The 24,865-nt window shown below is 33.7% G+C and overlaps 2 protein-coding genes across 3 annotated transcripts in view; both read right to left on the bottom strand.

Moving 5' to 3' along the window:
* LOC113237452 (CKLF-like MARVEL transmembrane domain-containing protein 8) overlaps positions 1 to 15,801 on the bottom strand; it is a 30,113-nt gene extending 14,312 nt beyond the window's left edge. For both annotated transcript variants that reach the window (XM_026473934.1, XM_026473932.1), the window contains exons 1-2: positions 15,731 to 15,801; positions 9,555 to 9,679 (exon numbers count right to left, since the gene is read on the bottom strand). In XM_026473934.1, the coding sequence (XP_026329719.1) occupies positions 9,555 to 9,668 (114 nt within the window). In that variant the 5' untranslated portion in view covers positions 9,669 to 9,679; positions 15,731 to 15,801. The remainder of the gene's footprint in view (positions 1 to 9,554; positions 9,680 to 15,730) is intronic.
* Positions 15,802 to 20,545: 4,744 nt separating this feature from the next.
* LOC113237318 overlaps positions 20,546 to 24,865 on the bottom strand; it is a 28,310-nt gene continuing 23,990 nt past the window's right edge. Inside the window, exon 4 of the mRNA XM_026473723.1 lies at positions 20,546 to 23,279. Coding sequence (XP_026329508.1) covers positions 23,190 to 23,279 — 90 coding nt within the window. The 3' untranslated portion in view covers positions 20,546 to 23,189. The remainder of the gene's footprint in view (positions 23,280 to 24,865) is intronic.

Genomic DNA, 24,865 nt, shown 5'->3' on the forward strand with positions numbered 1-24,865 from the left:
ACAAAGTTAGATAATATATATAATATACAGTGTATAGTATTCGTATATACACAATCGTATATATTCTGTAAATTTAAACGATAATTGGCATACAACATTTACGATATCAATAGGAAAATCATACTTGACATTTAATTCTCAAATCCATAAATTTGTTAGTACTATAAACAGTTAATTAGATGTGAGAGTATTATCGATTATTTATAAAAATAATGCAATAAATATTTTTTATCGCAAACAAGAACTAAATACAAAGACAAACTAAAGACAACAGACAGGATAAGAAGATGGTAAGGTAGTATGTAAAGCAAAATAGATAAATGAACATATAAAAGTCGAAATACACTCACTTTTACTCAACAACACAAAACCACAAAAATGTTAAAACTAAGTAACAAAAAAAAAACTGAAAAACAATACAATGGCAGAACTAAGCAAAACTATTTTCGACCTCGATGCTATTATATCTTCTTCTATACCACACCCTACAGAAGACATCAACGAGTTGACCTCAGCTGCATTTTATAGAATTTTAACGGCCGTTGACGTAAGCTTTCAAGGCAAGGCTGAATGTTGTAGGCATATTACGAGTACGAATGATCACATACAATGTATGCCAAAAGCGACTTTAAACATGTAGACAGCATATATCACATTCTTCTTAATTATAGCAACGTTCTTGCAGAAAATAGAAATGAACGCAAAAAAATTTAAACTCTATTTAAAATCGACTTTTAAAAAACGAGGAGGTTCTCAATTGAACTGATTTTATTTGTATATTATTTGATTACTCCGACATTTTGTGAACCAATTTAAATGATTCTTTTTTTTTTAGAAATGATAGCGATCACGTTCAAATTTGAAGAAAATATCCCACCTCTATGGGTGGCAAATTGGGGATGGACCCAACTTTCCGTTATTAACAATCTTTTGAGGTCAGGTTTTTTAATAAAAAACTTATAATTATGTTGTCACAGTTCATTACACTACATCGACATGATAGTCTTTTTTCTGTGATTGGCAGGGAAAAAATCGTACAAATATAAGTTTGAAAGAAGCATAACCACGATAAGAAGTTTGAGAATTCCTTATACATATTGCTGTCTGTTGTTATACAATAAACCAATATTGCGGAATACGGAATATTATACTAATAGAGCCAGCTAAACTTTATCGTCTAAAAAATTTTATGCGTTAAGTTTATTCATAATAAAGGTTGCACTTGCTCTGCTCATCGCTTTATGCTTATTTCAAAATTCAAATCGTTTTGATATCAAAATGAGCTATATCTATTAAAAAACGATTCAATTTATTATCCTCTTAATAAAATAAATAAATAAAAGAATCTAGTAATGAAATTATAAAACACTGTACTTGGGCTGTTTTGGTTTGCCATGACAGAATACTACATCATAGCGATATACTTTCCCAGCACGAAGCTCGCATTAGTAAAAACCAAGAGAAAACTTAATTTCCATTTTGACGGTACCACCCATAGCGGTAAAGCTGGCCTCGGTGCAGTTTTAGCTCACATAAAGAGCATTTTATGTTTATGCGATACTAAAAATAAACCATGAACGTGATGCCCCGGCCAAGCAAAGTATTCGTATACAGAAATTGACTCATGTTACCGTAAGTAAAACGTATGCATCATAACTATTAATTATTTGTAATTTAAAGTGCTACCTTGTATGTAACCGTAATAAATGAGAGAGAGATAAATAGTCTTCTTCTTATTCATTGCACTCTTAACAGAGGGGTCGTGGTCATCACGGGGCATGTTTGTTGACTGAACTGGCTCGCCTAACGATGTATCGCCATCGTTCTCTGTTAGTGAACTCTCTCATATAACATATAAAGAGATTACAGTATCCTTGGTATAATATAAAGTAACAAAGTAGCAGTAGAGCTCCTGGTCAAAGAGTTCGATCAGGAAAGTACTACCACCTTACCTATTTCTACCGCCAAGCAGTAATAATGTAATGTAATGTCAGCATTACTTAGTTCCGATTTTGAAGGGTAAGGGTGCTGGTGAAATTACAGGCATATGGATCTCGTCAAGTTATGTCTCAAGGTTGACGGGTACAGTGGCAGAACGCCTTAGATCATTGCGATGTAAACCTCTGAGTGGCGCTGCAACTATTATGGCTCCACTGAAAACCAACGTAATGAGGAGTCCTCCAACGTCCCGTGACAAAAAGCTGAGTGGTGACCATTTTGGTAACATGTTATATGTAATTGTGTCTATTTTATGTTGTCCTTTGTCTAGTTTACTTTGTGTTTTATTTTGTCATTTTGTAGTTTGTTACCAAATAAATTCTTTTTCTTTCGTTCTTTCTTATTATGGACAGGCGTGTAACTTATCATCAGGCTTACGAGTTGTTCGTCCCGTCACTTCATATTTAAAAAAAAAATCTTAATAAAGTCACATGTAATCAAACGTCAAAAGTGTTTTTAACAGATTAAAGTCATGAAAAATAGTATTCATCTCAAATTTTATTTGGGTGTATGCTACGCGATTGCCAAGACATTTGTGAACCGATTTCGATGATTCTTGTTTTATTTTAAAGAAGGTACCTTAGCACTGGACCCATTCACATTTGAAGAAAATGTTCCACCTCTAAGGGTGATGAATCCGGTTTTTAGGATTTCATTCACTTTCCGGTAACAGATTTTAATAAAATTGGCAAATAGATGTAATTCCACAAACTTTTCAGATCGGTTTTTTTTAATAAAAAAATTATACAAATATCCTATTTAAGCATGAAGAACTTATCAACTAATTTAATTTATGGAATCTTTAAACATCCTCATGAAAAGTTGTCATTTTGCAGATGTGACCTTATAACACAAAAAATACACCATAAAAATCATCGATTTAATGAATGAGTTTGTTTTGCAATAGTAGTTTTTACGCTGTTGTTGTCTCTGTTTGAAGTTTTTAATTCTCGTTCGATCGAAGTCGATCGAAGTCGATCGAAGTCGATCCATATATGCATGTGGTACATACATATCAGAGAGTGTTTCGGAATTAAATTATATGTATTAAAAAATGTAGTCTAAGTTTATTCGTTAAGTAAATAGACTAAATAATTAAGTACACATAACGCACTGCTAATATAATAGTGTATTAACTCAAAAAGTATATTTTTTCAGAATCGATGAAAAACGAAATTCTCACTTTCGAAACAATTCCTACTTGCCAAATACGTTTAAAATCAAAGAAAAAAATATTTCATACTTTTCAATAACGTCTGTTTTACCTAGAGCTACCTCAACAACAGTTTGTCTCATTTTGAGTTAAGTAAATATATCTTTCAATTATTTTTTACAGTATTCTAACGACTGTTTTATTGACGTATAAAGATTAAAATTTTACGTTCGGCGTTTAATAGTATAATCTTGAATTTCACATATTTTGAGTTACAACACTTGTAATAGCAGTACGATTTATTCAAACCTATAATCGACTTATTTGATGGAATAATTGAGATCAAACATGGCGAATTTATAGAGGTATCATATACTATTAGTTATTTATATATTACTCATCATTGTGGTATGCCGAAAGGTATGCGTCATTGATGTGTTGCGTAAATAATTAGCTTTATAAACATATATCTCGTTGGTCACGCAGTGGTCAACTTAATTGAATAACACATAGAAAAAAAAAAAATATTTATAAAATTTGATACATTTAAGTAGGAAATAGTTACTAATAATTAATGACAAAGTTATTTGCAATAAATAACTCGAATCATAGTAAATATACATTTTAAGTTCATATTTTCCGCAATTTGGAAAATGTTAGCTGAATTCAATATGAGAAAACCTTTTTTACCACACAAGATAGTGATTTCTTTTATCACATACAATTGAGTGATAATAAACTAATAATGTTTGAAATCATTATTATTTGCATGATAGATATTTTACACCAAAAGACATACAAAGTGTTCTAATTTCATGTTGATATGGTTTTGTCAGCGCGCATGGGCTTCGATCCGGACACGTTCCATTAAACAAATTTTTGTATTTGATGCGGAGGGTGAACTCACCGAATTGCGAAGTGTATGGGACTTCTGAGAATGTACATCATTGTCTCATGGAGTGTGTTCGGACGGAACCTATGAAGGCGCGGTTAATTGCACAGGCTGGTTTCCGTACATTTAATGTTGAGTGGTTTCAATCTGTTTTCTCGGAGCTACCATATAGTGCCGCGGAGATTTTGTATACATGTTTGATTCAGTAGTATTTTGATTTATCTGTCTGAATGTTATTAAGTGTTTTCTTGCGGTATAGTTTTTCTAATGGGGCTGACATGTTCAATAACGATCAACGTCCCTATCTAAATAACGAGTAAAAAAAGTAACAATAGAGATCCTTATAAAAACTATAAGCACGTGTATAGGTTACAACTGCATAAAAACTACTATTGCAAAACAATTCCATTAATTGAATCAATCATTGTAATGACATATTTTTTACCCATTTTACACAATAGGCTATTTAATTAATAAAAATATTTTTTTATTTCGTTGAGTCACCGCTCACACTCATTCAATCTCTTTTATAATATTTTTAAAAGAGATAAATTAATCACTGCCCTCCTTTTCATAACAAACGTAATCGACATTTTTTAGCCAAATTGGATCTACAACTAGTCGGATTTTTAGTGTCTTATTTAGTTTCAATTTTATTGCTAAGCGAAATCAGCGTAATTGACATTTTTTTAAGGTGACAATTAAACGTTAGGTGCCATATCTCGAAAGTTACCGAAATGTAAATGCGTTATTTATGACAAGGACGACAGATCAGGTGACTTAGGTCGAGGTCCATGTAAAGTTTAATTCATCTGTAAGCGCCCAGTTACACGAGGAGAAAAAATTTGCCTAGTTACCACGCCTTCATGTACATTTATGGCGAATCTGAATTCTATTTACTATAGGCAATGAAACTATTTTTACGGATTTAAATCGCATATATTTGTTTTTTCAAACAAACCTTTTCTATTTACTAGGCAACAACATTTAAATTCCTCTGAATAATACTCGGCCGCCACGCGGACCGCCGCGTAGACCTAATTCAAGCCAGACTCGCCCGCATGTCCGGGACGATCATTTAAGTTAAAACGTAAAATTTTAAATAAATAGAGCGTGTTTTGCCCTGATAGTTAGACACACGGTGTGAGCGCGATGGAATTCGTGTCGAATAGATGCGTTCTAAGGTGCGTATAGATCTGGCGAATGCACTTGTATATATATATATATTTAACTGCATTCATGCAGCGCGCGTGCAGTGCGAGAGCAGCACGCGCGCAACACACATGCAGCTCTTTGGTGGTGCATTCGCCAGATCGGTACGCACGCTAAAATTTTCCTATGCAAAGTTAGTGTTTGAAAGCAAAGTAGGCACGTGATATTTTACACAGTCAATAGATTGATAAATTTTTGGCAATACTGGCATCTTATTGAGCACGTATTTAACTTTCAACGTCTTAAATAAGTATTTGTTCATCTTTTTCAAATTTCTAATTTGAGAAATATCCCACTTCTAAAGGTGGCAACTTAATCACTTTCCGTTAACCGACTTCAATAAAACTTGGCACATAGATATAACAAACACAGCGAAAGCGAATAAGCAAACTTTTGACGTAGGTTTTATTTATAATTATAATGCCTTTTTTTCTTTAGTTTTCTATTATGAGAGCAAACTTAAAAAAACATCTTTACAATATTCCTTATTCCTTTCACATTAATACATTTTCCGATCAATTAATAAATAGTGGCAGTTAAAAATTTATTTCACATTTAAACACTCAGTTTTGTTTCAGACGACGAATTTTAACTTGGTCCCTTCAAATAAACAGGATAATAAAGCAAACGTATTTTATAAATACTTTTGCACATAAATAAACGAATCACATATACGTGTAATTACATAGGATGACGCTACACTGTGACATCATCGCTTCAAGGGAAATCGGAAGGACTCACTGCCAAACAATTTTATCGTCTTAAATAAACTTAAATAACATTGAGATGAATAATTTACCAATAAATGGTTTTAAATATAAGACAAACAAGGGACTATAAGGTCAGTGAGGTAATAACTATTATTATTAATGACTTCGACATCGTTAAGATAGTAACTTAATATACTAATCGCCAAAGATAGTAAATAGTTTACCAAGTTATACAAAATATAGATTCTTTAAAAACAGTTCTACGTAACTAAAACTAACGTAAACGACATTTTTATCAAAATAGAGTTATTAACAGATCTGGAATCAGCAAAATGAGATTTACAAACCCCTATAACCGGTTTTTTATATCTTACTTAGTTTCAGTTTTATTGTTAAGTAAAATCAGTGTAAGTGATATTTTTCAAAGTAAAAAAACTTTAGGTGCCAATATTTCGAAAGTTACCAAAATGCAAATTTGTTGGTTATGAAATTGAATGCAGAATTGTTATCGTGTTTTTTAGTTTAGTAATACTTCTGCTTTGCTTCTAAGAGTACACACGGCTACTTTTAGCAGCACTTGCAATTTGTATCGATGCAGTCGCGCGCTTACATCGATGTAATCGCCTATAAATCCCAAGTGTAACGATGCAATCGCGCGTTTGTATCGATGCAGTCGAGCGCTTGCATCGCTGCTCAAAATCGCGCGTATGTGTAAAGGTAGACGATTAGCGACTGCATCGCTGCTAAAAATCGCCGTGTGTAACCGCTTTTAATGGTGAGGTAAATGTATGTAACTCATGCACTATAAGCAATTTATTAAAGTTAGTAGAGCATCATACATGGCTAAACAAGAGCTGTTATATCAACTGCCGAACATCTGAGACTCCTGTGAATTAACTTTTATTCCATTTCACGTTTTGCATTATGTTTTAAAAATAAAATAGTACCTTTGGTGTTGTAAAGTCACATGTGATCGTAAGTCAAAAGTTCTTTTATAGCATAAAAGTCATAAAAACAATATGAACTAAATGAAACAAATTTTCGTATAAGATGTAAAATTTTATAACACTCCTATTTTTAAGCATAAAAAATTTATCGATATGCACGCTCATAGCCGCGCACTAGTGAAAAACTGTGTTGCAGGTGCCATGGACACACACATAGAAACCACAAATGACTCCCAAACTCACGAGAGAAACAAATGTAGGCCATACAAATATTTCTCTCGTTCCGGGACTTGAACCTGGGACCTCTGCGTGGCAGACCAGGATGGTAATCATTCGGCCACGGAGGCAGTTATCGACAAATTATGTTCATAGAATCTTTAAGCCGCTGTCCTGAATAATTGTCATTTTACAGATATAACCTTATTACTCTTAAGGGTGCGAAATCTAATAAGAAAAAGAAAGCAAAAAAAAAGCGAAAAATAGTAAAAGTAATGCACACGGTGCAGTTGCAATAATAGTACATGTACAACAAGTACATAAAACGCATCATTGTACCGGAAACGAGTATATCCATCCGAGCCACAGGCGAGAGTGGATACTTAAATCGAGGATAAAATGGGTTTTACTTCGATTGCGAGGCGATTACTTCGATTAAACAGCAATTTTACAAATAAACGATTATTTAATTAAAATTGAATGTAAAATTACAACAATTACACGTATTTAATGTAATGGTTTTTTGTATTTTATGCACTAGAGCATAAAATCCTATTTTGTGCAGCCTACACTCAGCATAAATACAAACTTTAAGAGCATGAGAAGTGAAAAATATATTATTTCCAAAATATTTTATTTACAGAAAAGAAATAAGTTCGCTGCAAATTTTTTTTGTGCGACTTCCTCTCTAAACATATTTTTTGTTGTCATTGTGTCTAACACTAACCGGATTTTTTTTTTGAGGACACAATAATAGACTGAGAATTTTTATTGTTACACTAGTAGTGTTATTAATAGCAAAATTCTACTTATTGAACTACAACTCATTGCATTATTCATAAGGGCCAAACGCAATTCTCTTTAAAGATCTTGTTGAACATTTCCCACACAAAAATAATGCATTGGGTTAACTAAAAATACTCTTCGAATAAAATCGCTGTTTCCAGCACCAGCAGTCCGATGTGATGATGACCTACATTTACGTTACTCCGTAAATACACGCATTGTGTAACATATCACGCCTGGATTAAAATACCGCAATCTATAGCCGCCAGAAATTTAAATACAAGGGTTTTTACTACATAAAAATATCAGCATCATTTTGCTACCAACGTTCAATTGTTTTATACTAAGTGGCACTTTAATATTTTGTGCTAATATTAACATAAAAGGTAAGGAAACAGATCTACTTTTAATAATTCATGTTTTAGCCAAACCCTCAATGAATAAAAAAAATTAGGAAACCGACGGGAGGAAAACCACAAAAGGAAAGAAGATGATGAGAAAAGAGAGAGCTAAGATTGAAAGGAATTAATACATAATATAAGAAATATTATAATTTTATATTAAAAAATTATTTGGAATTTTATTGTGAAACACATCTTTTTTTAATTTCATCAGTTAAATACTCTGTAAGAAGTTACTATCTTGCCGTGTATGATATGATAGGATTATAAGAGGATTGCGCTGCAATAAATCGATATAGGTTTAGGGGTGTGAAGAAAACAAGTAATGTAATATTATTTAAATATTCGGAGAAACAAATAAAATACACATAAATCAACCTATTACACATCCCACTGCGCCGGGTAGCTACTGATCTTCTAAGATCACTTGTTTACATTAAGATTAAACACTCTTTACTCTCAATAAAGATTTTTTAATATGCTCAGGGCATTTATTGCAAAAGCAAGATAGTAAATATACCTTTATAAAATAAAACAAGACAGTGCTAAAGGAAGTCAGCAGCAACAGCAGACATGAAGTTAACGAGCATAAAAATAATTACGACTGGGCAACGGCACTTGTTATAGTATACAAGTCGAGTTAAACAGCGGTAAACACATAAAGCACTTAAATGTCATAAAAATAAATAATATAACAATAATAATAACGCACATACTCATAGCCCCGCACTAGGGGAACCCTGTATCGCGGGTGCCATGCACACGCATAGACAACCACAAATTACATCCAAACTCACGGGAGAAATTAATGTAGACTATACAAATATGTCTCCCGGCCCGGGAATCGAACCCGGGATCTCTGCGTGGCAGTCCAGTATGGTAACCGTTCGGCCACGGAGGCAGTTCAAGTTATAAGTACTTTCTCATCCTAGGGAGTGCCCGAAAGGAGTCTCCTCGCAATGGCGTACAAATACTCCTAGTTACACCTACCTCTGGTGCACCCTATGCAACAATGGTGGGTATCATATGCCGATTGACAAATCCTTTCATCCGATGGCAAACATATCCCATGCCTGTGCACGTTTGCCATCGGGGTGACTGTTTCAGCATGGCGGCTACTTATGGCGTGATCAGAGTGCCAAAGTTCTGAGCCGCTATAATATAATGTATACCATCGATAGGATAAGAAGAAGTCTACGTACTTATTGCATACTTCATATTATATAAAAAGCTTCTTACCAACTGCGCCAATTTGAGAAGTCCAGGTGTAGAACCGAGGAAACCGGTATTTACCAGCACGGCGGTGCCCGTGTTGGAAGTGGTGGTACGTGTGATAGTTACCGTGTGGGACATGTTGGATGCCACTAGAAAGAAGCAAATGCCAAATAACTGGTTAGTTAGTGGTAAATAATATACTAAGTGCCACCGGTGTTTTAACGAGGAAAGTTGAAGAGCGAAATCTTTTGTCGTATCTTATAAATTCAATAATGTATGTAAAAATAAAAAATAATAACAGTTAGCTTATATAATAATAATATTTTATTTCAGACAAAAATAATTATCTATAATTTGTTATAAACAACTAAGTAATAAAGTTAGTATATATATAGTGATACAATTCAAATATTAAAATTAAAATAAAATAAGATAAAATTGCATTTTCTATTTAAGTGCGCGAAGGCAGCGATTCAAACTTAAAATAAATTAAAATTCAAAGACTATAAAATCATAAATTAAAATTAAAATTCAATAACGGAATTAAGATTTGGATATTACATTAAATATAATATTGAAATTGATTATCACGCATAAAATAAAATAAACTCAAACTAAGCCGCCAGATGGAGTTACATCCAATGAGCCTGGATGGGGCAGTCGATTCTGTTCGCCACAACATTCAGAAGCTCTTGGGGCAACCACGCCCACGTCGCCAAAGTGAGGCAACCCGCTGAATGCCTGAAGCGCTACAGTGCCGCAATAACCCCAACAACATCCTGAACGCGTTGTTATATTGTACCCTTTGCGTATTTACGGTTATATATGGTCCCTCTGCTGAACATAGGCTTCCTCCCTCTTACAAAAATGGGTTTAGGTTGTAGATCCCACGCGAGCCCTTTGCGTATTGGGAACTTCACACACATTGCTTTGAAGATGAGAGCTGGTTTCGTCGCGATGTCTTCCTTCACCAAAAAGCTCATGTTAAATTTCAAATTAAATCTCACATATAAATTTCGAAGAATCCACGACTCTCTGCTCAAGAGGCGGCAGGTCAAACCATTAGGCTACCACGCCTTTTTAACCGACTTCTAAAAAGAATGTTCTCAATTCGACTGTTTTTTTTTTGTGTGTATGTTACGCGATAACTCACGGCATTTGTGAACCGATTTTGATGATTCTTTTTTGTTGGAAAGAGGGTAGCTCAGTATTATTTCCATTTAAATTTGAAGAATATATTCCACCTCTAAGGGTGGCAAACAATGGAATGAATCCGTTTTTGCGCGCATTTTTCGGTAACCGATTTCAATAAAACTTGTCAAATAGGTGTGATTCCACGAACTTTTGAGGTTGGTTTTTATTATTAATTTATGCCAAGCAAAATTTAAAATTAAATTCTGGAATATTTTTAATGATTTGGTTAAGTACCTCATATTTTCAAGGCCAAATCCATGGACAATTTTTATTATCACTATAACTACAACAACGGAATAACACCTAACTGCGACAGAGTAGGTAATCATCTCCGAAAATGGACGATTAGGTCAACGTGTTGGCGGTCCACAAGCCATGACGCCACGTTAGTGTGCCGAGGCCGACGACTGCCGAGAATACATAACATACATGGTTTGCACGTACACTGAGACTAAGTGAATGCCATCTGATGCATATTTTTGCAATGTAGGTACCATTGTTTTCTCACCGTCGCTTTATATAATCATAGTCAAACACAAGAACACTTACGGCGATGATTTTCAATTAGAATTTGACATGATTAAAATTTTGTAAACTTGTAAAAATCTTAATAATAATAATTTGGATTTCTGTGGCGTGTCACTTCCAGCACAAATGCAGAAAGCAGTCCTGTTACGGCACGTATTGTTTGCTGGTTTTTGAGCCTGAGTCCCTGACCTCGGTCAAAATTCAAAATTTATATTGAAGGCCATAGGAGATGTGAAAATCTACAATAAATATCCAAAATAATAATCAAATAATCCCACTAATTGGCACAGGCCTCCTCTTAAAATGAGAGGGCTTGGACTGTAACTGTCATGAATCTCTAAATGCCTCCCTAATGGTTACGAATCTACACAAAGTCGTCATCTACCACTATACAAAGACGATCTTAATTATAAATATTTTCATGAAAGATCCATGGGGTACTTTTGTATGAATCATTTACCCAAGGTACAGACAAATGAAATAGGGTGCAATAAACAGCTATATTTACATAATAACTAAACTTTGTAATGCTAAGGGTCGCTTACTTGCAGGGATTTGTAACAACAAAAAATAAACATATTAAGTTATCTGTTTATTATAACGTATTTAAATAAAAATCAGTTATAATGAAACTAAAACTACGCTTAGAATTCTTAGGTGTTCGCGATTGTTACACATAGGAAATGAAACTATTTTTCCGGATTTAAATCGCGTATATTTGTTTTTTCAAACAAACCAACATTTCGGGCCCTTTACAGGACCTATAGTCAACCGTGAAGCCCATGGGCTCTGGAAAGGGCCCGAATCGTTGATTTGTTTAAAAAAAAACAAATATATGCGATTTAAAACGGGAAAAATAGTTTTGTTTCCTACTACATTTCTTATCGTTTTTCAGTAATAAAAAAGTAGCGGAGTTAGATTTTACAGACATTATTATTTAGCATAGCCATGCAAAAATGACCAAGAAGAAAAATAATTTTTATATGCAGAAAATAAAGAAAAATCTCACTAACTTTTTGGGTTTAACAGCTTTTTCGTTTTGCTACCATCGATTAAAAAAAATTATATATGGAATTAATAGCGGCCTATAACTTTATAATAAAAAAGTATTTCGTTTGTATACATGAAATTTTACAAACCTTGTAAATTTTGACCAATAGGCTTTGTTCAACGAGAGATTTCTTTCCCTATGGCACTTAGTAAATTAATAAGCGGAAGGTAAAGAAAATCTATAAAGAAAAATTTTTTTGAAACCCATCCCTGTCGAGACGAAAGCGATCGATTCGAGATGTCTAGACTAGGGGAGGGTAATATGATTCATATTAATGTGTCACATCTTCTACCCTATTATCCTTATATCTATATGTAACAGAAACCTAGCAATCGGATATTATGAGTTCTTTGCCTCTGAAATTTAAAAGTCGCTGATGACTTGGAAATTTTCGTAATAAGACGTTTTTTTTTGAGATGATTAATTATAGGATTTTAAAACATTCAATTTATTTTCTTAAATAGGAGTCAGTCAAGATGTAAATACGGATTAGGGGATAATAGGCAGACCGCCAACAGTACCATATTTTTAAATTTGCGGGCAAACAATGTTGACGATTAGCACAGAATGAAAAAGAATGGCGTATGAAAGACAAGACCTTTGCTTAGCCGTGGACTTTTTATAATAATAATAACGCACACACTCAACATAGCCCCGCACTAGGGAAACCCTGTGTCGCGGGTGCCATGGACACACGCATAGACAACCACAAATAACGCCCAAACTCACGAGAGAAATAAATGTAGGCCATACAAATATTTCTCCCGGCCCGGGTATCGAACCTGGGACCTCTACGTGGCAGTCCGGCATGGTAACCGTTTGGACACGGAGGCAGTTAGAGGATGCCGATTATAAATATATACTGAGTACTAAAAAACCGACCTCAAAAGTTCATGGAATTACATCTATTTGCCAAGTTTTATTGGAATCGGTTACCGAAAAGTACGCGAAAACGGATTCATCCCCTAGTTTGCCACCCTTAGAGGTGGAATATTTTATTCAAATTTAACATAATTCTTTCCAACAAAAAAAGGATCATCTAAATCGGAAATCGAAAAAGGAAATAAACGACTTTCTTAATATGATAAGAGTAATATCAGCCACGTGGTAAATCAGTTTGAATTTCCTACTACATTGTACGGGACATTAAATGTAATAAATAAGCGTGAATTTAATTCAGTATAACAAGGCGATATAACAGCCTTGAGATCAGTCTTGAGATCAGTTTAAAAAGTAAATGGTCACTTGAAATTAGCTCGTGCACTTCACGTCACGTTGGTCAATTTACAAATTTCTCTGCATTTCACGTGACAGTGTAGTTTCAATTTACCGCTCCATTATTAATATACAGCTTATACTATATTACTGGATAGTGTAATGTATGGAATATCTTATTATTGTCTTATGGGTTCAGAGGGGTTCAGAGACTAAAAGTTGCTTTCTATAGGTAGAATTACCCTATAATAACATCACTGACGTTCAGGGGTAGCCCTTATGTACTACTAACATTTTTTAATATGAAGAAACGATTCATAATTTTAATAGCTTTTCCTTAAAGAAAAACTAGATGAAGCATATTACTGTAACATCAAGGACATTTGTGCAATTGGGTGTTAGCATTTGTCACCTATTGTTCCATATTTTTTATTTTTATGTTATAGTGAATACTTTTGGTTTTTCTATAATAGAATTATGTAATATTATTACATAGAAGTAAGAGTCGTTCTTTAACAATAGGTATTTATTTACACTATATTTATAAAGATAATATATTTGTTTTCTATTTACGCCAGCTCATCAGGAAAACTACAAGTAAAAACTTGCACACCTTTATCGGTTTACAATGTTCTTCGTGAGTATGTAGAGACCTAAATACCTAATGCCTAAATACCGTCACCACAGTGAAGACTTATGCTCCGCGTAGCACTTGAATGAATGTAGAAGTTAGATACTACTACACTTCATAGTAATCAGCCTTGACCTTCACTTCTCCTTCTGGTTTTTTAATTATCACTTTATAGTGTTCAGTCCACCACGATGGCCAGCCTTCTAGTGTATGCCATCGATACGGTAAGAAGAAGAAATAAACGCAGATTTTTTGTGGCTACGCAAAAATTCCAAATAGATTCATGATTATCACATGACTTTTTGGGACTTGTTAACTTATGTTTCAGGGTGACGGGCGCAGTCGCAGAGCATCTTAGGTCTTTGCGAATTAAAGCTCTGAGTAACACTGCAACTGTTATGGACAGGCGTGTAGCTTACCATCAGGCGCACCACTAGTTCGTGCCGTCACTTGATGTTATAAAAAAAAAGAATTTTGGCTAAACATGGATATAGAAATTTTGGTAACACGAGTACAACCATTAGCTGTAACAGGGTAGAATCATTTTCTTACACTGTGTTTATAAAAGAGCATGCATCTACTAACGTAGCAGCAGTAGAACTCGGAAAGAGTTCGTCTAGGGAAGGCCTGCTACCTTACCTATTTCTGCCGCCAAGCAATTATTTGGAGCATTCTGCGTTTAATGGAAGGGTGCTGGTGAAATTACAGGCACATGGGACTTTTCAACTTGTGTATCAGGATGACGGACGCAACGGCAGTGCTGCCTCAGATCTTTGCCATTTAAACCTCTGAGTAGCACTGCAACTGTTACGTGTTGACGTGTCGCTTACCACCAGGCGCACGATTTGTTTGTCCCGTCACTTAATAAATTTAAAAAAGTTTGCTTTTGAAAATTACATAAAATGTCTATTGAGAATCTTAGGCTAACAACCCAAACAATAAAAAAAATAACCTAGGATAGGTATTTAATTAATGGAATTAAATATTTATTACTCCTCACTAGTTCTACAAATTACTCTTATTATTTATTTATGGGAAATGAGCCATTTCTTCGCCTTGCAATCTGAAGTTTATTGCAACCCATAAAACAATGAAGTAAGCACTATTTTTACACATAAGCAATGATGTTATTCAATGGAAGTTAAACAGGAAATAAATTTCAACCTTAAACTTCAATAAATAATTTGTTTTATTAAGCTGCGTAAATCATATTAATTTTAAAAGAAATTATGAAATGTTTAAAATGCATTCATTTCATTTATCGCTCTTATTATGACGTTATCGTCTCCAAAAAATTGACGTGGGTAGTTATGATAATGAAACTCTAATTATATTAATAATACAATGTAAGCCACTTTTATACTGCTTAAAAAAGGGAGGTGGCCCGAACATGCACGATTTTATCAAGAATATCTTGTCCGATTTTTATCATTACTTTACTCATGTAATCTCTATTTCTGGAAAGCTATTATAATATACTAAATTACATAGTATATACTAACACATGAATTTAAAATAAAAAATGTCACTTCATTCACTAAGGTATAAACTTCCCATTATGAACTACTTCAGTTTACTTACATGAATATCAAAAAGTGCGTTAAACTCGAAATAAAAACTTGGTGTTACGAAAAACGCGGGCAAACACGAGCAGTCAATAAAGTCAACTGTTGAGCCAATGTTGAACCTCGTCGCAGTTGACTCATTACTTACGCTACGCATGCGCTAAAACTATAGATATAACACTCTGAGTACAATACTGAATAGTACCTTCTTTTCTCGACACGAGTCGATATGTAAACTAATATTATAAAAGCGAAAGTAACTCTGCCTGTACAGTTTTCACGCCTAAACCACTGGAATAAATTTGATAAATTTTGGTATAGAGATAGATGCGACCTAGCGTAAGGAAATAGGCTACTTTTTGTCACAAAAATAAATTTTAAATGGTGTGAAATAGGGAATTAAAGTTTGTATGGAGAACCAATCATTTCTCAAGTAACGAATCTGAAAATTTATATTTATGCCTTTGTATAAGAAATGAACAATGTTTCAGCGTTTTTGATTTATTACCCAAGGTAAAATAAGGAATAGGAGTAGACTACTCGAAGAACTTATTTTACGCCATAAGCACCATAAGGCAATACAAGGTACAGAAATATAGTTTAGACGGACGAACATTGATTGATTTATTTATTTATTATATTACATATTGCTTACAGATTAATATCCAAACACAATAGTAATTCATAAGTTAATATCATAGATTGAAATAATAATGTAATCATATTTAATAAAGAATTGATACAAAATAAATTGAATGAAAGTTTTACAAATCATTGAATTTTATATATTGCATAAAATAAACTGAATAAAAATTAGATAAAAAGAACAAATCATGGAATTGGACATATCGCAAGTACATTGTCAACAATCAAATTTTAAAACATTGACATAGTATTAATTATTCGGGATGCACAATACTTATATGATGTTACTGTCTATGGTCAATACCTCGAGATATCGTCCCGCGGAAACCGTAAAATGGGCTTCCGAGCATGCAAAGAGGTCCAAAGAAGAGTCAAAGATAATTGTAAATAGTTGATTATTAGTACCTATTGCGTTGTTACGTTTTTGCGATTGTTACACATTGGAAATGTAATTATATTCGGATCCAAATCCTTTTTTTTTTTTTCATCGAAACCAAACAGTAATGTTAGCATTACTGCGTTTCGGTTTTGTAAGGTAATTGTGGCGGTGAAATTACAGTCACACGAGTCTTATCAATCTATGTCTGACAGGTGCTATGGCACGTAGTTCTTCATCCATTACACTACTTCATTGAAAAATTCAAACAAACAATGTCAAAATTATCTAAACGTTTTAATTTAAAATCCAGCCAAGTGGTTAACTGTATGTAAACAAGCATACCTATAACATTTATGTGACCAACCATTGTAACCACGTTCATTAGTAAATAGGTTTTTAAACAGACGCAGCAAATATTTCTATATCCAAGATTAAAGGCACTTCATCTAACATTAACTCTACGTTTTTCGTTGCTATGGAAATTTAACCTAACCCGACTTCTTGAGCTGTAACAGTAGAGTAAAATAACGTAATAAAAAGGTGCAGTACTGTTTGCTTTTAATATTTAGCATGCAAAAGGTCTATTTTCGTATTGGAAATAAAAATCTGCTCCGATATAGATTTCGTTTAGTACTTACTGGGTGTAAAAGAGGAATTGTAGTGACTATAGTTGCTTGAAACAAGCGCCATCCTTTCTTCGCACGCGCTTTAAATGCAATGAGAATTCAATAATAGGCACGAAAACACTCGTTCACACATTAACTGCGTACACACTTGTGAAAGTACTTCAAAATACTAAGTCCTATATTTTCATATCGTGTTTGTCAGTGCAAATACAGCCATGCTGGTTCTTTTTCGCGAAACTAAATGAGGTCAATGGCATATGTCTGAATCACCTCCAGCTTAATCACTCTCTTTCACGCAAGAAAGAGAGAAATGTATTTTTAAAAAAGACGATAACATCCAGGTGTTGGTCTCCCACTACAGTACCTACCTATAATAAGTTCTGAGTCTGCATCGTGAATGTGACGTTTGTTGGAATATAACCGCTTATACATCAAAACACAAACATGTGTCGTGCAAAATCTTCAGGTGACAACATAAACACCACCATTTTTAATATCACAATAACATTGTGACAATAGCACAGAACTTATTTTTTTGGTACCAAGAGACGGAACGAACTAAGCGTGCGCCTGATGGTAGAAGACACGCCTGTCTATAACAGTTGCAGTTCTTAGAGCTCTAAATCACACACTTTTTTATATGTACGTTACGTGATAACTCCGATATTTGTGAACCATTTTTCATGATTCTTTTTTTGTTGGAAAGAAGGTACCTCCATAGTGGTCCTATTTAATGTTGAAGAAAATCGTCCACCTCTAAGGGTGGCTGTTTACGCATGAAGATTCATTTTTATAAATAGCGCCTAAATTTTATTATAAGGAGCAATTATTTTAATGGTTGATTTTGCTATTCTTCAATTCAAGGCGTTTTTATCTCAATAGACATTGAGTAGTGAGAACCGATTTTTATTATCTCCTGTGTCAAGTCCCGTATAATGGCGAACTAGGTGATGAATCCGGGTTTGCGCACTTTCCGTTAACCGATTTCAATATAACTTGGTAATTATATGTAATTCCACGTACTTATGAGGTCGGTTTGTTTAGTACTCTGTACTGAGATTATTTTATCTTCTGTTGACCATGACTTGACCAGATATTTGTATAGAACTAACAAATATTTAACATTTACTACATAAATAAAAGAAGTATAACATAAATTATGTTAAAATATATTTATTAACTTTATACAAATTAGTTAAATTAACTATTGCATGTATAATTCCCTCTTACATTAACAATTCCCATTCGACTCAACACATTTTAAATATCTCAGTACTTTAACAACACCTATGATTCTTGAAATACATTATTAAAAGTAATACAAGTTTTATGTAGGTATGTATACGAAATAGGTAATTATTACATTGAGTAATTTCAGGACGAACTCTTTCAAACGGAGCTCTACAGGTACTTAAATGGTTGTTCTTGCATCTAGATACCGGTTTACTATATTATTGAGATGCCATAATGTTTTCGTCATATTTTTTATGTACAGTTCTTCCTGAAAAGAATCTATTTTGAAATCTTTACGATAATACTTTGAGGTAAGAAATTAACGCACCATTCCCAAAAAACCTACTGTCTTTAAATCTATAACAATAATAAGTTATATAAACAAGTATAAAAAATCAAACAAACCTGGAAAAAGTTACAAGATCGCAGAAAAGGTTATTGAACTTGAAAAGCTAATTTAGATCATATAACAATGTTTAGCAATCACTTCTTGTGACAAATAAGTAATACATTATATATTATAAGCTTTAGTCTATTTGTATATAGGTACTTCTCTTATTTATTAGGTTTTGGACTCTTGCTTAGAAAATAAACGTGCAATCAATAAGTTTCTCCAAATCCAGTCCCAATGTTCATTCCAATAAGGTATTTGACTCTATATTTTTATCGATTTCTTAGTATTTAGCCATCGGAAACGAACAAAACACTTTTTCGGATTGAAATCGCTTGTATTTATTTTTTCAAATAAACCAAATTGTAATATTTTTTTAACTATTGTTCAAAATATGGTGGTTTGAATTAAAATTAGACGTAACTGGTTGATAACGAATACCTTCTCAGTCAGCAGTGACCTATGCGACTTGCATAAATCCAGAAACTTTGATTTCGTTTAAAAACATATACACGCAATCTATGTCCAAAAAAAATAGTTTCATCTACATTTTTTATTGTACACGGTTAAGAGTATGTTAAAATTTTGACACTTTCAATTCAACCGTATTCCACTTGTAATAAGAAGGGTCCAAAATTTTTTATTTCATGTGTGTGAATATACCGGAAATGAATCTGAAATTTGTCTTCGGTGATGTTAATGGTTAAAGTGGTAACCTATCACAAACTCGAATTTTTTTTCCGAAATAACGTTTGTTCGAGTTTTCATTATACCGAGAACCGAATTGTAACGAAACCGTTGTTCTTTCAGTATATGTTGTACGTTTATCGCAAAGACACGAGTAGGTTCGGTTAAGTTAGGTTTAAAAGAAAAAACATTTTCCTCTCAAAATTACTTTCGAGGTTAAGGAAATTCGGGCAAACATTATTTCTGGAAAATGCCATTTCGGACTACAGATAGGTAGGAACTGACGTCACAAACAACTATCACCCCGGGGTCCAATTCGGCGAATTTTTTCGAAACCACTAGTCATTGTAATTCCATTGAGATTATTGCAATTGTGATATGATTTGATATTTTTATGTATATATATACACAAATATATATAATAATAAATATAATATATAATAATTTCCGTGGTAATTTTTAGTAAGGTGACATCGATCAATTGAATGTATGAATACGCAATCATTGCCATTGTATATAATATAATATTATTAATACGCTACGCCGTAGGCGTGCCGTCGACTCCCCGTGAAAGAACAGAACATCAAAAAACTGCAATAGCAGTTGAATAGTAGCTCAACGGCTAGCCACTGACAAGCGACTACTCCTAACTTTTAGCAGAATACCAGATGTTCAAAATCCTGCCATTAACACACTATCGATCATGGGGCCCCGTTCAACTCCGTTTCTCTCTAGCACCCGATTTCTAAATACTAGTTTCGTTATGTTCTGAATTACTGTTTTAATTTCCAAAGTTTGTTTCTTAATTCTAATGAAAAGCAATAAATTTACGGTATTTGTATGATACCTTATTGGATTAAACTCGCTATGTGGCTTCCTGCAGTTCTTAAACTTCAAACGTCTTCTAAAAAAAAACAAACGTTCCCTGCAATTGGACGCAAATAAGTCAAAACAGGATTGTAAATGAAGTGGCGTTGTTATAAACTTTGCAACAAAAAATCGCTATTTACCCATTTTCACAACCGAAGTAGACCAGCCGAAAAATATTACCCTAACATTACATTACTTTCGGGCATCGCTGCGGTCGGATAAAAAAGTGATACACGATTAATACTTATAACAAAAATGCAAATTATGTGTGTATATATTAAGTATATAATTTTTTGCAGACCTTACTTTAACTTAGCATACATAAAGACCATCCGTTATTTCAAGCGGGTAAATGTGCGGTATGGTTGGTTGGAGTTTATTTTTATTGGTTATCGTTTTGGTAAGAGAACCAACAGTCGTTGTAATCACTAAAAAGGCACGAAGTAGAAACATTTTTGAAACAACTTGTAATACACAGGTTTTATCCGATTTGACTGAAATTAGCGAATGTAACGGAACGCAGTGTGCGTCATTTAAGTGTCACTGTCAAAAATGATATCCGTTTTAAAATCGAGAGTTTTTAAGAACGTACTTATTTTGAATTATTACAAAAGTTCAATTTAAATTCGTTTGTTTTAATTAATTCGGCTCGGATTGTCTAACAAGTTAAAACGCATTAGTTTAGTAATCATATAAAAATATGTGTCAAAGTGTTTAATAAATAATTAATTTTATATAGAGATGTGTTTTATTTCTCATTATAATTATGAAAACGTAACTTACACTTTAATAAAATGTTTACTAAAAATAGTAAATATTTGAACAAAACTTTCAATTGCGTCATAACTTATTTTTTTTTTTTTCAAAATGTTTTCCAACAGTTCCCTCGCAATATGGCATTTACTTTTCTGGGGCCTAGCTCTATGTTCAGTTGACCCAGGTTGAGCAAAAAGTCGTATTTGTTTTTTATACTATATTAGACAACATCACATAATTATAGTGTTCTGATCCCATAGTAAGTAGCTAAAGCACTTGTGTTATGGAAATCGTAAACAATGACGGTACCACAAACACCCAGACCTGAGACAACATAGAAAAGTTACTTTTTCTACACTGACCCGGCTGGGGATCAAACCCGGCACCTCAGAGATGGTGACACCATGAAAACAGGTGTGCAAGTCACTACGAACGTACGAAATTTTCTGGAGGCACTTTGTAATGTTAACAAATTATTGTTCATTATTTTTTAAAGTGTTGATCGAGGCTCTTTTCATAATGGTTCTTTTTTGCGTTAGTTTAACCGACAACTTTATATAGGGCTCTCACGCTCCATAAAACTGCTTGATAAAGCGGATGCTCTTAAAATACAGAATGATCTTTATGCGAATAAAATATTTAATTTCCAAAAGACTAGGCTAGCAAGGTTAACAACCATTACAATTACCATTAACTTACATTAGTGCCTATACTTAGATACAAAAAAGTAGTGCCAAAAAAGTGAGACACTTTGAAGTATCTTGTTTTTTATATTTCAAAAAGATTCAAACATCATCAATCCCAAAATTTAGCTGCAATTTAGAAACATGAATAGATTTATAAACTGCTTCATTAAAGAAAGTTATAATATATCAAATAGTACACGTAAAACATGAAACTATCTGAAATTATACATTTGTTTCACATATGGCCATTTGTTTTTGAGGACGGCCGATTTAAGGCGGATCTCCCAGGGAGCCGCATTTCGTACGCTTTATCATTTTCTCGATTTTGAAAGAATATCACGTCCTCAATGACTACAGAAAACGTCACTAAAAACTGTAAGACTTAGCTGTGTGGTTTTAAACCTTTGCCTTTTCCTTTACGGTGAAAAAAAAATTAAATATAATATAATATAGTAAATTCTAAACAAACAACATATTCTGGTATGGAACAGAGGCACGAAGTAGAAACATTTTTGAAACAACTTGTAATACACATTCCGTTTTTATCCGATTTGACTGAAATTAGCGAATGTAACGGAACGCAGTGTGTGTCATTTAAGTGTCACTGTCAAAAGTGATATCCGTTTTAAAATCGAGAGTTTGTAAGAACGTACTTATTTTGAATTATTACAAAAATTCAATTTAAATTCGTTTGTTTTAATTAATTCGGCTCGGATTGTCTAACAGGTTAAAACGCATTGGTTTAGTAATCATATCAAAATATGTGTCAAAGTGTTTAATAAATAATTAATTTTATATAGAGATGTGTTTTATTTCTCATTATAATTATGAAAACGTGACTTACACTTTAATAAAATGTTTACTAAAAGTAGTAAATATTTGAACAAAACTTTCAATTGCATCATAACTTAAATTTGTTTTTCAAAATGGTTTCCGACAGTTTCCTCGCAATATGGCCTCTACTTTTGTGCAGACTTATATGAATTTTATTTTCAATGTGAATCTACTTGTATATAATGTTTGATTTCTTATTTAAAGTCATTTGATTTCTAGGGTACCGTTGCAATGAAAAAATCAGAACCCTTATTTACGCGATTTTCATGTAGTTAAGACAAGTGAAAAATTGAGTTGTTAGCTGGAGGCACGCCAGTGTCGCGTGCTGTTTGGTCGCGTGGGCCTGCGCCCGCGCCGTTCCGCCGTCCTCACGCATTCGTCTGAACGGTGTTCCTGTGTTCCCTGTACAGCAACAATGCGCTAGCTATATACGCCAAGCAGTTGAAAATACCAAACACCTGCAAGAAAAAAGATGTTATGTAGATAGACAACGGAATTCGGGTAGGTTCACTAATTAACTGTGCTACATTGTAATGTCAATAGGGCTTTCTTCCCGGGAACCTCGGTCTTGAAAATTTCGAGTCTTAGGGCGCGTCCCTATTGTATCGTGACGACAGATAGTCGTGCAGTTTAAAGTGTTGTGTCTTGTATATTTAAATGAAGTTGTTCACACATAGTACCATACGATCAATTGTCGTTCACGACTTTTTAGACGTTACAACGACAGACTGTCGTGACAATGGGAGGAGGTAGAACGACAGTCGTCAGTCTGTAAATAATAAACATCACGACGAAAATGCGACTATCGCGCAAACGAGAAGGCAGCTGCCGTGAACCGATGAATTGTCGTCACTTGTTTCGTGGGAATAGCTAGACACGACAATGGTACAACAATAAAATGAACGTCCACGACACAGTCACAACCGATAGTGGTGATGTGGGAACAGGCTAGACGCGCCTGTCGTCAGACGATATATAAAACGTTACGATGTAATGGGAACGCGCCCTTAACTAAACAGTATTAAAAATCTTTGAAACCAGCACGGATATGGCAACACTGTAGAAGCTTAATATAATCTATGAAGATTGAAGAACGATATTAATGAAATCAGATCCTCTCTACCTGGAACTATATTAAACGCCCCTTTCATAAATGGATTTAAACATTTTAAAATGAAACTATTTTTCCGGATTTAAATCGCTGTCAACCGTGACCATGGGACCTGCAAAGGTCCCGAAACGTTGGTTTGTTTGAAAAAACAAATGTACGCGACTTAAATCCGGAAAAATAGTTTCATTTCCTATACGTAACAATCTCGAAACCCTAAGTAATCAATAATTTAAAATTTTATAGTTTGAGAACAAAGAACTTGACTAAAATACCATGTTTCGTCTGCTTAAATACGTAGCCTACAAATATGAAAACCTACTTTTGAAATAGTCGTCGCACTCGTAGTTAGGTACATGATGCACTATTTCTTCACAAATGCGTTATGGGACCTTTAATACTTTACATTCACGCGTTTTACTCTCAATTCCACATAATTTGCCCCGGAAACCCATCACACTATTGTTCCATACACCGGCTTGTAGAACCAATAACATTGAGCGTGCCCCTGTTTCTCGTGTTTGCCGCACTCACTTCAATATGTAAGTATTTTTGATTCCCTTGCAAAGTCTGTACTATCTTACATATTTGGGACCTCGTTGGACTGTTGTTTGTTACTTTTCATTTTTAATTTAATTTAATTAACATACATACACATAGTATTACTGTTTTCATAACTTTACTTAGACTCTGGTAGTTTGTCACTGTATGTTTTGTTCAACTATGATTGGCTTGTAAGGCTTGTGTATCAGAATTATAATCTTGGCTAATGTTGTTACTTATTTAAGTATATTTACAATATTTATTATAATGATGTTGGTACATCTATCATAAATAAATATATGGTCTCGTTTTTCCCAGCATTTTCGAGACCGCGGCGAGTCCCGATTATTTTTTCCCGTGACGCGGAAATGCTATGAAGCTGAATGCCCTAAT

Source organism: Hyposmocoma kahamanoa, unplaced genomic scaffold (assembly GCF_003589595.1).
Source record: "Hyposmocoma kahamanoa isolate Upper Pololo Valley unplaced genomic scaffold, ASM358959v1 93, whole genome shotgun sequence".
Taxonomy (NCBI): domain Eukaryota; kingdom Metazoa; phylum Arthropoda; class Insecta; order Lepidoptera; family Cosmopterigidae; genus Hyposmocoma; species Hyposmocoma kahamanoa.